Source organism: Myotis nattereri (genome assembly GCF_964212035.1).
Source record: "Myotis nattereri genome assembly, chromosome: 8".
Taxonomy (NCBI): Eukaryota; Metazoa; Chordata; class Mammalia; order Chiroptera; family Vespertilionidae; genus Myotis; species Myotis nattereri.
The window spans coordinates 64086448-64100923 of record NC_138083.1 but is presented as its reverse complement, the minus strand read 5'-3'; the positions used below and the strand labels follow the sequence as shown (position 1 = coordinate 64100923).

The window sequence follows — 14476 nt, the reverse complement described above, 5'->3', positions numbered from 1 at the left end:
CAGGGGTAGATTTGTTTCCTGGCATCTGCTACCCTTATTCTAGTAGCAGCACCCCCATTTCCTTGGGGAGCCCCATGTGGTTGGGGCTGGCCTTCCCCGTCTGCAGGATCGGGTGTGTGTCCCCAGCTGCAGTGACCGCAGTGAGGGGCCCGTGCAGGGGTTTCCTGGAGGCCGTCCAGAGCAGCCGGCATCTTGCTTCCATGTGAGGAGGGCCCGCGGGAAGTGACGCCAGCTCAGGGAAACGAGAGGAAGATTCCTGGCCACCCTGTGAGAGTGCCGGGTTGGCTGTGCCTGCAGCTCGCCCGCTGCTCTCCTGGCTGCCTCTGGGTTTAGGGCAGCCTCAGTCAGAGTTCTGTCACTTGTAACCAAGGGTCCCAGTTGAGAACACAGTGACATTAGGGAGTGAAGACAGGATCCACTAGCATCATGCAACAGGTCTAGGTGGGAAGTTGATTTTGTTTGTTTGCTTGTTTTTTAAGAAAAAGGCTGAAAGTGCTGCTTGAAGACCATCCTTGAACTTTTGGGTCCCTTTGAGCTCACTCAGGACCCATGTTAAAACACACACACCCACCGTCACATTTTCCAGCTCGTTATTCCTGCTGCACCAAGTACTAATAAAGACTTAAAAGTGATATTGCGCGGCCAGTGTGGTTCTGTGGCTGAGTGTTGACCTATGAACCAGGAGGTTCGATTCCTGGTCAGGGCACTTGCACTTGAGTTGTGGGCTTGATCCCCAGTAGGGGGTGTGCAGGAGGCAGCTCATCAATGATTCTCATTGATGTTTCTATCGCCCTCTCCCTTCCTCTCTGAAATCAATAAAAATACATATATTTTTAAGGTGATTATATTGTCTTGGCTGGCGTGACTCAGTGGTTAGAGCATCAGCCTGAGAACCAAAGGGTGAAGGGTTCGATTTGGTCAAGGGCATGTACCTGGGTTGCAAGTTCCCTGTCCCGGTTGGGGCACGTGGGAGAGGCAACCAATTGATGTGGCTCTCTCACATTGATGTTTCTCTCTCCCCCACCTCCCCTCACTTCTACTCTCTCTAAAATCAATGGAAAAAAGTATCCTCCAGTGAGGATTAACCCCCCCCCCCCCAAAAAAAGTGATTATATCTGTTAGCAAAAGATTTCTGGCTGAGTTTTGCTTCTAAATGAAAGTTTTGTTTTTTGGAAGATGAAGGAGACACCAGAAAGTATACACATTAAAAGTAATTCTTGTGATTGGTTTATTGCAGGAGGTGAGGAGTCACAGGGGCCTAGTGCATGAGGCGTTGCTCCTTAGCCACCCACGACATTCCTGCTCCTGGGTCCCTTCCTCCGCATATGGGGGCACCTACACCTCTCCTCCCGCTCCGGCATCTGCTTCATGGCCCCTTTCCTTTCACCTGGGTACCACTCCAGAGCAGAAGTGATGGACAGCCTACAAGTGCACGTGTGTATAATGCATAAGTGAACATAAGCATCTTCAAAATTTGTCATTTGCAAAGGAACAAGGCCTGCTGAGCTCCTCAAACTGCAACCCTATCCAATCGTGAATTTATGCCTGGAGCGCAACCCGGGAGAAGTCTGCTCTTCTGTGTCACCCAGCACTTGGAGCATGTGCTTGCCTACGTAGATGAGGAAGTGCCCGGCCACCTGGGCAGCGTGGGACAGGACCCGCAGCAGGCTCCTGCAACAGAAGGGACAGGGACACGCGTCAGGCTTGGAGGTCCGAGCCCGTGAAGAACAGATGGAGTGGGGATTTTTCACAACCCCTTTCCCCCAAACATGCGCTCAGAGTAGGCAATGCGCACACCTGCCCCCGCCCCTCCCCCCGCCCCTCCTGCCTGGGCTAGCTAACATACAGGACCCGGGAGGTTCGAGCAGGACCTGGAACTCTGCATTTCTGGTGAGCTCCCAGGGGATGCTGATGACACTGACCGGGACTACCCTTCCACTGGCCACTTCCCAATGTTGTTCAGCAGCTAGAAAGAGCTGAGTAGGCAGACTGTGCTCCTGAGAGTACACTTATGTCCTGTCCTTCAGCCACTTGCTTATTCTGGAGGCCTTGGGTGTGCGAAGGGCAGGGGGTGAGCAGGGGGGGTGAGATTTAAGCTGCTGCATGACAGTGTGAACAGTGTAAACTTCAATGGGTACGGGTCAGGTCAGGACCTCCGAGGGGCTGGGCCTGGGAGTGCAGAGGAGCAAGTGGGGGACAGGCTGCCTGGGGACGGGTGGCGGGGACCGAGTCACGTGCAGTTTCCAGACCCCTCAGTTGACCCCGAAGTCTGTTACCTCACCAGGGCCTTGAGCCCTGTACACCGGAAGTCGTAGGACACTGAATACATCTCATACATGGTGGCCTTCACGTTGAGGCAGCCGATGAAATCCTTGGGACTCAGCTTGTACAAGTCGAAGGTGACTCTTGCTATTCCTGATTTCTTCGGTTGCTGGCGGGCGGTGATGTAGTTAGTACTCTAGACAGTAAGGGAGGAAGACATGTAAGGAGCATCCCGCTATGACATGCACGTCCTGTAATTCTGGTTTTATGCTAGTTTAGACTCTGTTGGTTTAAAATCTGGTAGTGACTAAGCTGCTAATTATTTGAGGAATGTGTTTAGCAGAGCAAAATGCTTATGTGGCTACCAGGTCCACACCCCTAAGGAAGTATCCTTCCTGAATCCGCTGAGTTTGGTGGCTCCGGATGACTGTGATTTGGCGGTGGGGCCTTGGTTTCAGGACCCAGACATCAGTGAGTGGCTGTGCTGTTGACACATGGCATTGAGAGGCACTCACGCTCGTCACCGAGGGTGACCACAGTTACTTGTCTGACATGGACAGTCTCATGACTATGACACAGTCTGTTCAAAGAGAAGCAGGCAGCATTATTTCCATTTGATAAGAGGCTTCTGGGCAGAGTCTCAGAATCACATGGCCACCGTGAGGGGCAGTGTGAGAACTTTCCTAGGGTGCCCCCTCTTTTCCAGTAACCGCCCTGGGGGAACCCTGACTTCCTGGGGAAAGTTGTTTGGTTACAGTATCCACGCGCAGTCTCCCCGAAACACCATAGACCCTTCAGGTTGGGAGGAGAAAGTGTTTATAAACAGCACTTCAATATGATCTTCCCCACCAAGAGCTTTGAAAAAAACACACAAGAGAACAGAGCTGTCCCGGGGGACAAATGCCAGACCCAGGGGCTACGCTTCCTGTGGGTTTGCCCATCACGTGGATCTTGCAGTGTTTAGGATTCAAATGTACATAAATCAATAGAGTTACCAAGTCGCGTGACCCTCCGGGGTTGGGAGTAGTTGAGGCTATGACTGTTAAGTTCATAACGACAATAATCTACTATATTTGAAGTTACCACCAGTTCTCCTTGAAGTACTCAAACCCTTCCTGCTGGAGCTACTCTTTCCTCCCGCACAGAACACACACAGGGAGAGATCCTGGCTGTTGCCTAATGTTTCAGGCCCAAGAGGCCCTGCAGCCTCTTTACTTTAGGGGGTGCAAACTCTCCATCATTTAGGAAACATTTTAAAGAAACAAGATTACAGAATCAAAAGGAGTTTTCATCTATAATCCTGCCACAACTCTTTTTTATTGCCTTGTGTTCCTTCCTGCTATATGAAAGCTTTTATCTTACTTTCCCTAAATGTCTTCCTTGAGTCTTGGCCTTAAATCAACACCAAGCTGTGCTCACAAAGCTAATCGGCGTGTGACCTCACCCGGGCCTGTGGAGCTCTGTGCTGCTTGCTGACCAAGGAAGGAGGAAATGACTGCCCCTGACCGCTTCCTGAGCGAGCTTCACGCAGCTCCTGCCTCACAGGCTTCAGGCATTTAGACTGAGGAAGGGAGTCCCCTGGTGGCTATTTCTGGGCGGAAAGTTCTATTGGCCTCACTGGTTAAAAAAACACACTTCCACCTGGGGTAGGATGTATAATTGGCTGGAGGTGCACATTTCCACCCTGAGAGAAGATGGATGAAAAGCGGAAGTCAAGAAAGGGCTCCAGCCCAGCCAGCGTGGCTCAGTGGTTGAGCGTTGACCTATGAACCAGGAGGTCACCTGTTCAGTTGCCTGTCAGGGCATATGACTGGGTTGTAGGCTGGATCCCCAGTGGGGGGCATGCAGGAGGCAGCCGATCAAGGATTCTCTCTCATCATTGATGTTTCTCTCTCTCTCCCTCTCCCTTCCTCTCTGAAATCATTAAAAATTTATTTTAAAAAGAATGATGCTTTAAAAAAGGATGCAACAGTACAATCTATATTTTAAAAAAAGAAGAAAGAGAAGACTCCAACCCAAGCTCACATGTCACCCAGGCCACTAGTAGACTGAGCGGCTTCAGGCCTCTCCGTGAACCGTCATTATTTGTATCCCACACACTCCATCACCGCCCTATACTTTAGCTCGGCATCCCAGCAATCACCCACTTCGGGCTTCATCCTAGAGGCTGTCCTGTGCACGTAGAATATTTAGCCGCATCTCTAGTCTCTGCCCACTAGATGCCATTAGTCTACCACTGCCCCAGTCGTAAACACCAAAAGAGCTTTCAAACATTTCCTAATGTCCCCTGAGCGGCAACATACTCCCCGGTTGAGAACCCCTGATTGATGAGTATCTATAGATTCTATTGATATAAGAAACAAAGTTGTTTGGGTCTTCATTAATTTTTAAGAGTGGAAAGAAAGATAAGAATGTATGTTTCCACTCAACATAGTTGATGAGATTTATCCACATAGATGTCTGGAGTTGTACTTCATGCATTTTCCCAGCAGAAGAGTATTCCCGCTGATGATTATACAACAGTGTGTTTATTTTTATTTATTTATTTTTAAAAATATTTTTTATTGATTTCAGAGATAAAGGGAGAGGGAGAGAGAGGTAGAAACATCAGTGATGAGAGAGAATCATTGAATGGTTGCCTCCTGCATGCTCCCCCCACTGGGGATTGAGCTTGAAACCCAGGCATGTGCCCTGACCAGGAATTGAACGGTGACCTCCTGCTTCATAGATAGATGCTAACCACGGAGATTGCCGGCTGGGCCAACAGGATGTTTATTTATGTGTATTTACATGGAAGCACATGCTGGGTATCCTGTGCTGGGTTATGTCTAGGAATGGACCTACTCAGTTCAACTCCATGGGATAAAGGCAAGTTGTCTTAAATAGTAGTTGGTGGGAGCATGCGAGAGTTCATTGTTCCATATCTTAAAAATGGGAAAGGTTTAAAAGCCTAACAACACCAAATCTAATAACGGTGTAAAAAGTACCTTATTGTGGTCTTAACTTTTCCTAGTCACCCATGAGGCTGCGTATTTCCCTGTGTTTTGTTGTCCATTTATTGTGCAGATGCCTGTCCCTGTCTTTGCCCATTTTTCTGGTGGACTGTCTATTGTTCCCATTACTGATTTGTGTGAGTCCTTTACATTCGTGGAATACGAATTCTTTGTCGGGTTGTCTTGGAAACACCTTCTCCCCACTTGTGGCTTATTGTTTTACTTCCTTTATAGTACCTTTTGATAAAAAGAATTCTGGACGGAGTTGAATTTATCATTTTAAAAAATGGTTTGTCTGTTGTGTTTTGTTTTTAAAAAACTATCACACTGCGAGTGCCCAGTAGGCATATATTAGACCTTCTCAGTCACAGCTCCGACTGCTTTCCAGTTTTCTGCCTCTTTGTGTTACATCATAGGCACCTTCTTTAGACATACCTTCCAGGTCCTGTCTGAGTTTTCATTTACTTGAACTGCTATCTTTTTTGTTTCTAGAAATTGTATTATTCTTCCAAGTCTATCTAGTTTTTAAAAGTTCCTTCTTGCTCCTCATTACTTTAGATTACTTTTTATATCTTTTTGAACATTTTAAGTGCAGTTATTTACACTGTCTCTGATGATCCCATAGCTGAGGGTTTGCAGGCCTGACTTTGTTATTTCTGCGTCCTCTCATATTTGGTGCCCGGAGCCCTCATGTCTTGTGTTTTACTGTCAATTCACGTTTGTTGGAACTTTAGGAACAAAGATTCCCTGAGGCCTCGGTCAATGCCCATTCTGAGCCTATTTGCTCCTGCTGGTTACCTGGGACACTAGGACTGCTGGGAGAGGCTGTTTGAATGAAGAGAATTTAAGGAGTAAACTCCTGCCTCTGATGCTTCCTCCCTGGGTCTCTGTGAACTAAACTTTCGGCTTGGGTGGTTTTAGAATCAATAGTCCCTATAAGCTGTAGGGACAGCTGTCTGCCAGACTCTCAGGAGAGACCGTTACATTCTCTGCTTTCTGTGGGCATCTCTAATCTGACTCCCTTTCTGTTACTCCCCAGACCTTGTTTCCTGTCCTCTCAGCAGCCATCAAAACTGGAGCCCTGAGTCACTGAGGTCAGTGGAGGCCCACAGGTGAGACGCCTGCCGGGAGAGCCAGCTTCAGTGCTTGCTTTCCCGTCGGGATTCTGGCTCCCATATAAAAAGATGTTTTCATATTTGCTTTACATTTTTAGTGGGAGGGTTTTCCAAGACATATAATCTATAGTTTTCCCAGAAATAGAAAACTATTCTATATCTTAACTTTTCTAAATCACTGTAGCCACACACACACACACACACACCCCTCATTTCATTGGCTTGCTGGCTTCCTAAGGACAGAGACAGTGAATGGTCACTGGGTCATATCTACAGGCTTTAATAGGATCGTAGCTACTTGCTGCCCAAAGCTTGTCCCTCAGAATTATTTGCTTTAAGTCAAACAACCCATGCTCACAAAGATGCTACATTTCCTAGAAATATCCTATATAAAAAAAGGCTAATATACAAATTGACCAAACAGTGGAATGACTGGTTGCTATGAGGCACCCTGACCACCAGGGGGCAGAATATCAACACAGGAGCTTCCCCCTGGTGATCAGTGCACTCCTACAGGGGTAGAGCTGCTCAGCCAGAAGCTGGGCTCACCGCCTCTGCAGCAGTGCTAAGGATGCGGGCCTAAGCCCTCAGCTGGACATCCCTGGGGGCTCCCAGACTGCGAGAGGGTGCAAGCCAGGCTGAGGGACTCCCCCCGCCCTTCCAAGTGCACAAATTTTGTGCACCGGGCCTCTAGTTTATAAAAATCTCTTCAAGGGCAGTAGATCCAGTTATTAGGGGAGTATAAAGGGTCTATTTTAAAAGTGGGCAAATCAACACCGAAATAGGGAATTCACTTTTGTAGGTAAGATGTCTACCCAGTAGCTGGATAGAGTGCGTTTGCTTACCGGTGTCCACTTCTGTCCTTTCTCCAAGATCATGAAGTGTGTGTTATCGCCTAAGGTCTGAAAAAACTCTTCCGTGTCCACCACGGTGCCGTCCTCCTCCAGCACCAGAGTGACCAGCCCGCTGGTGATGAGCAGGGCGTCCAGGGTCTGGGGGGCGGGGGGGGGGCAACACATCAGAGACACAGAATGAGCAGGGGATTCCGTTTTGACCGTTCACAGCCATGGCTTACATGACAGTTTCAGCAGAGCTGGCTGGTTTTGATAAAATGCTAATGGTCACGACAGACCTTCATGGGGTCTATGATTCAGTCCTGGCTTGGAAAAAGAGACGTTAAGGTTTTTAAGGGAACTATCCTCTTCAGAGATTTCAATGACATGAGATACATGATTACATTTCATAATATTTATAGTTTCTAAAATTACCTACTTATTTTGACAAATAAAAAGAATGACCTTGCGCCTATGATAATTAAGGAGCTTCATTCTTGTGCGGCATATCTGACTGTCTCTCTGAGAGCCTGCATGGTGGATGCTTTCCTCTGTGCACGGGCGCCTGTGTCTAGGTTAAGCCTCCATGCGAATCTTCCTTATTTGGCGATCTAGGTCATGAGATTCTTCCCTGGCTTTTATAATAAAAAACAGATTTCCAAAGTCTGCTGCTTCCCTATATTTTCTCTTGTCAAGTAAATAAAGCTACATTATCCACTGATGGCTGTTCTCAAGGTTTTTGTCTCTGCGCCTAAATCTCTTGTGGTACAAAGACGCAATAACGTTTCCCTTCATCTTTTCACTTAGACATGGTTCCCCTTCCCCCCCCCCCCCCCCGCCTAGGCTTTCCAAGGCCAGGACATGGACATTTCTGTCTCTGCACTGGCTCAGTAGCCAAGAGCCTGGGTCTTCTGAGCCCTGGTGGGAGGCACAGCGCTGGTGGCACCTTGCTGAGCAGATCCTTCAGGTTGCTTGCCATCACTCCCCGCCGGCTGCTCCGGTTGTGGTTGGAGACTCGGAAGGGGCGAGGGGACTGCATGAGGGGGGTGAGTAGGACTTTCTTGGTTTGTGAACCCATGAAAGTCAGGGGCCTGGAAATGGAGAAGAAAATTAAAATTGACATCACTTTTTCAAAGAGTCTCTGAAGAGACACACACCCACAGAGTCATTTATTTATCTATGTTTTATTTTCCCAACTAGATTGGCATTTCTTTATGGACAAGGCCTTCTTTGTTGCATCTCCCATAATGCCTAGCTTAGTGTGAGGCATAGAACTTGTACGTAGTATATTGTCTAAACTGAAGTTCTATAAATGAACATAAGTGGAAGTTCAATGACGCACCAAGGAATTTGCTCAATGAAAAACTGGTTGTATCGTAAGGAACCAGCTTTCAAACGTTGTCAGTTAAGTTCCTGCTACCAGCAGTCTCAGGAGGGGCCTCTGACAGTGAGTGTCTGTGCTTCATCCCGATGCCTCATCGACAACCTGGCGTTCTGGGAACAGCCTGGATTATTAGCAAGAATCAGGCCTGAAATATATTCAGCCAGCATCACATTAGTGCCTCATTAGTGCTCGTATCTGAGCACCTGCTGAGTATTACCCACTTCTCGGATGAGAAAAGGCTCAGAGTGGCTTCTCAGGGGCCCCCAGTTATAAAGGAAAAGAGGCGGGACGTCATCTCTCTGGACTTCAAACCTCAGGCACTAAGCATGAGAGGAAGAGCTGCTTCATGGCTGGAGGGAGGCAGGGTTCCCAGTTCGCACCCTCAGCCCCTTTCCCTTTAGGCCACCAGAGCCTCTGCACCCTCTGTTTCCAGGGAGGCAACTTCGAGGGATGGTGCCAGGTCAGGGTCGCCAGTGGGGGCTCCCAGCGGAAGGACCAGAGCCCCTGAGTGAATGCGAGCCCGACCCAGGCAGCAGTGGGACTGGCACCAGCCTCTGAACCTTTGCCCCGATTCTCAGGAGTTAAACCAGGTCCCTGGGTTATGCAACACGATGAACAACACGCCCGCATTCTGCTGAGCTGATGCTACAGAGGGTTTGCTCACAGTCTCATCCCTGCTGAGCCGGTGGGCAGGGCAGCGAGGATGATCCATATTGTGCTTTACACTTAGAGCCTGGCTTTCTTCGCAACCTAAACCTTGCACCTGAGACTTAAACTCACTGGCTAAGTCCCTGTGAGGAGGAGGAGAGAGAGAGATACAAGTTCCACTCTGTGCCAAATACTATATACCTTAGCGCATTGCCTAAGAACTACAGGACAAGCATTACAGGTGAGGAAAATGGAGGCTCAGGACATTAAAGAATTAGTAAGATCAGCCCGGCCCGCGTGGCTCAGTGGTTGACCTATGAACCAGGAGGTCATGGTTCAATTCCTGGTCAGGGCACATGCCCGGGCTGCAGGCTCAGTTTCCATGGGGGGGGGCAGCCGATCAATGATTCTCTCTCATCACTGATGTTTCTGTCTCTCTCTTTCCTTTCTGAAATCAATAAAAATATATTTTAAGAAAGAAATTAATAAGATCAGAATTGGCAAGTGCTGGCACAGGGCTTCAAATCCAGCTGCCGCTTTCACACCATGGTGTCTGCCCTGCCAGGTGCAAACCCTCCTACAGCAGAGGGGAGCCCTGGATCCCCACTGGCAAGCTTCTCCCCCAAAGTGGCGAGTCATTGCCATTGCCCACGAGGCCTTCTAGAATCTATGCCAACTGAGGCCAGGGTCTATTTGTACATTTTTTATTTCCCCACAGCACCTCACCCCCTGCTGACACATGACCTAGTCACTGAGTGAAAGATAGGCTGGGACAAAATCAGAGAAATGGAAGAACAAAGTTCATGTCTTGGATGTTAGGTCCAGGCCCTGGTGGTCAATGGCACGTCTTGTGGGCACGAACAGCTTCTATATATATATATATATATATATATATATATATATATATATATAATTGATTTTTTACAGAGAAGAAGGGAGAGGGATAGAGAGTTAGAAACATCGATGAGAGAGAAACATCGATCAGCTGCCTCCTGCACACCCCCTACTGGGGATGTGCCTGCAACCAAGGTACATGCCCTTGACCGAAATTGAACCTGGGACCCTTCAGTCCTCAGGCTGACGCTCTATCCACTGAGCCAAACCAGTTAGGGCCACGAACAGCTTTGACCTAGTTGCTGTGGTCCCCTATCTCCCCATAGGACACAAACGCTCACACCTTAGTAAGCACCGATGCGCCAGGGACCTAGCACAGCTGATTATACAAAGTTCTTATTTCCCTTTAACTTCTGACAAGGCAAGAACCGGCAGTCACTTCTGGTCCTCCCTCTTCACACTGGCCTCAAGAGAGTCATCCTTGATTTTGTAAAACAACATACAGGCTAGTGTTCTTCTTACCTGTTACACAAGAACTGGGTCGTTATTGGAGAAAAGGCTTAGAGAGCACACATAAAAAAATTTTGAAGACATGAAAATTAAATCCTTCCCTTCTTTTCAAGGAACCGGATGAGTGATTTGATGTGCCAACTTACCTAAAAATCAAGACTGCCTTATATACAATGTAAAAAGGGGTTAAATGAAATGTCACACACATTCAACCTATTTAACAAATACCACACGAGTGCTTACCTGCTGCAGCTAAATGGACAGCAGGGCGACGAGCTACCACATGAGCAAAGAAATTCAGGGCGGGGGAAAGGTAGGTTTACAGTTGTGAGCACGGGAAACAGAGTGTATTCTTGCATTATTATTTATTGTTGTATTATTTTCCATACAAACAATTACAACCCCTTAATCCCCACCCTGTATATTAACCTAACTCCCTTTTGGTCCTCTTTCAGTCGAATAATTTATGTCACTGACCATTAACACGAGGCCTAAAATATGTTGCCACCTCCCCCTCAATTTCTTAATATATCAATGTTGAAACGGGAGCACTAGAAGCCTTAGAATCCTGCTCTTAGGTACAGCACGCCTCAGTCGCCTCGAACTCCTGGGAAAGGGCAGGCAATCACAGGAAGCAGGAAGGGAAACAGCGTACTAGAAGGAAAGAAACACACAAGGAAATAGGCTTTGCTGTTCAAGGAAATAGATCATTTCGGAGAAATCAAGTCAATAAGAGAAGCCAGACTTCATAGAATTAATCTTGAAAACTGTGAAGGGACATATCTTTCAGAAATGAGGAAAACAGAGAGTCTTTGGATTTTTCCTCAAGGGAACTGAAGTGAGGAGTCCTCAACGTACGTAAGTGTGTGAAATAAAGCAACAAACACACTGACAATGGAGGTGAACTCTACTCCAGGAAAAAAGCTAAACCCCACAGGCCCCAAGAAAGAGCCTTCATCTGGCACCCCGTTGATTGATGTTCATGCTGAAAGTGCCGGAGGAGAAGGCGGGCCCAGGAACAAGGTTTCTCACAGCCAGAGAGAGACATGTTGGTGTCAGCCGTGCTGAGGGTAAGACACTGCCCAGGAACGATTCAGAGTGAAACAATGATGGAGGGAACCCCACACGTCACTGCTAGGGGTAAAAAGAGGAATCCATATGAGGTAATAAAGCACAGACAGGGGTGGGATATAAGTCAACTGAGCACTGCCGCCAAAGCCAATGGTAAGAAGGGAAGTATTGATGGCAAATATAGGAACGCAGAGAAATGAGGCAGCGTGGGAAGTCTTCGTCAGCCCTGGCGAGGTCTCCACGAGCAGTAGAAGTGTACTTGTAGGAAACTCGGTTTCTTGCTTATATCCCTGAGACTACTGTGGTAGAAATGTGTACTGCAATGGCCGCTAGACAGAGAGCTCCTTGTTCAAGAAAAGGAAAGATGTCCTAAACAGCTACAAAATCAGCTATTTTGCGCAAACTATGACACATCAGCTTTGTAAGAACTTCAGAGTTGGCATGAATGTTATCACTGACAGGACACAAAGACAGGGCCGGCTTTCTCTGGGACAGCACACACCTGCGGACATCCTTAAAGTCCAGAGTGTGCGATGAGACTTCAGGCTGCTTTCATTATGACGACGGCCCTTAGTGGTGACACATGGTTAATGAACTAAGGACTGGCTTAAGATCTGATCATTGCTTACACATAGCTGATCTTTGAAGAAGATGTGATTAGGTTGCTTCCCTGGCTAAATTCAGCTATTTGCTAACAAAAGACAGAGTTAGGACATCGCCTACCAGCTAGTTTAAATGAAGGCGCATCCACAGGAGACAGAGGTGCTGCGAGCCCATAATTACCAATGTGGCAGTCACCTGGCTCACATGGATCTTTAGCCTGGACGTGGTTTTTAAGAAGGGCCGGGAAGAATGTTGTGTTCCTTTCAACAGTCTGGTTGTTTTCTTCCTGTTCAGTTTGGAAGCAGGTAGATTCCAAAGAATTATAGTAGCTCAATTTGGAAGCAGGTTGATTCCCAAGAACTGTGGCAACAGTGTGTCCTGACCAATAGCCAATCACAGCGAGAGCTTGCCAAGCTCAGCAGGAACATGTTTCAGGAGATAAGATACTTCCTTACGCTTTGATTTGCCAATATTTCATAAGCCAGTGGCTTCCACCACACACTTGACCCAGTGGAAACCTCACACAGATACATTTTGGATTTGGGGACACTGTTGCAGGGGTCAGGGGCAAGGGCAGGGCCAGCTTCAGCTCTGCAGGTGTGGCCTCCTCCTCCTGCTCCAGGCAATGCCAGCACCAGTGCCAGCGAGGAGTCAGCGCCCTCTCACCCATCCCTGAAACAGCCCACCAGCTCCTCAGCGCTCTGAGGAACTTGGAGAGTGGGTGTTTGGATGTTCCTGGGAGAAAAGTTTGGAGGATTCACTCCAACCTGTTCACAGTTGTTACGCCTGGGGGTGGGAGTGTGGGGTGGGTGGCACGGGAAAGAGAAGAAAGACAGGAAAGAAACAAAGGGCTTTACCTTTATGCCTAAACCATGTTAGGGAAGAAGCACGAATCAAGTCTGTTTCTCACCTTCCAGGATCCCACCACTTAACTTCCTTTTTTTTGTTGTTATTTGTTTGTTTGTTTTAAAAGAGAAAGCCAGCACAGTGCAGACTGACCACCTGTACATCTGGGCAGCTGCTTCTCTAACCTTCAGTATTACACACAGCTGCTGTTAGGACCCAAGTTCAGAGCTTATCGGTCAGACTAGTTTTGTAAAGCGATTCTCCCTTCCCTTTCTCTCACTCAGCCTGCCCTTACCCCTCGGTACAAATGGGATCCATTATCTCTGAACACCTGCATGTTACGGTCCTCAAGGGCGTCTCCATCCTCTTCGAAGCACTTTAAAGATCTTCAGAGAAACATGATCGCTCCTTTAAACTTATAAAGTTACTGCCACGCAGAATCTTTACGGTTTATCAGCAGGGACTGGGTTGGATGTCCGGATGTGAAACGAACCCAAGACAGGGAAAGGAGCGGAGCCGGGCCAGGAGGCTGCGGGGCGAGCGTTCAGGCGCACCCGGGGCCGGCCCTCCCACTGGAGCCACAGCCCGCGCTCGTCCCGGGTAGCCTGGGCCGCCCCCGCCGGCGCTTCTCCCCACGCCCCAGCTCCCGTCGCGAACCGCAGGACCCCGAGCGGCTCTGCCCCACGCACCATGGAAGTGTGGCCCTGGGTTCCCGGGACGGCGCCCTCATCTGTGTCGGCAGCTAAGGCAAGCGATGCGGCCACCCCCGCACTGACCACTGTCACCTGTTCCGCGGACGCCCGCGCACCTCGGGAGGCCACACCTGACACTTGCAGCCGGAGGAGGGGAGGGCGCGCGCCTGCCCAGCTGGCCGTGGCGTGGGCGCCAGGGGCGTGGGGGATGCGCGGAGCCCGGGCCTCGGGGAGCGTGGGGATGAGGGTGTAGGGGGGAAGGGGTCGCGGAGGGGAGGGGATGAGGGCTCACGGGGTGCCGGGCAAAGGAGCCTGCGGGGCACACCGGGATTGGCGTGGTGCTGAGCCTGCTAATGTGGAACTCGCCTGATGAGGGCTCCCGCGTAGTCCCGGGCCATCTCCATAGTTGGGCGCCGTAGCGGGCAGCGACCTCTACCACCGTGCGCCGCCTCTTAAAGCGCCGCCGCCGCCGCCCGCCCCGCCCCGCCCCGCCCCGCCCCGCCCCGCCTCCGTCTGACCACGAGGGCGAGGGCCTTGGCACTGGGCTCGCCTCCGCCGAAGGTCGTCGCTTAGCGATCTGGGAGCGCGCCGGGGTCCAGAGCCTTCGGGCCCCTCCAGGGAGCGGCTCTCCGAGGCCGCGGCGCCGACGACCCTGCCCCGACGTGCTCCGCGGGCCACTTGGTGG

The 14476-nt window shown here is 49.4% G+C and overlaps 1 protein-coding gene and 1 long non-coding RNA gene across 2 annotated transcripts; one reads left to right on the top strand and one right to left on the bottom strand.

Moving 5' to 3' along the window:
- Positions 1 to 1219: 1219 nt before the first annotated feature.
- CIDEA (cell death inducing DFFA like effector a) lies at positions 1220 to 14269 on the bottom strand. The gene is made up of 5 exons (XM_081096454.1): positions 14158 to 14269; positions 8150 to 8294; positions 7216 to 7362; positions 2277 to 2458; positions 1220 to 1671 (listed from the first exon to the last, which is right to left on the bottom strand). The coding sequence occupies exons 1-5, from the start codon at positions 14193 to 14195 to the stop codon at positions 1524 to 1526; spliced, it is 660 nt and encodes a 219-aa protein (XP_080952580.1). The 5' UTR covers positions 14196 to 14269; the 3' UTR covers positions 1220 to 1523.
- On the top strand, positions 1238 to 7922 carry LOC308522870. Its single transcript, XR_013996272.1, has 3 exons — positions 1238 to 1890; positions 6295 to 6349; positions 7244 to 7922. It is a non-coding gene; the product is annotated as an uncharacterized lncRNA (long non-coding RNA).
- Positions 14270 to 14476: the final 207 nt, after the last annotated feature.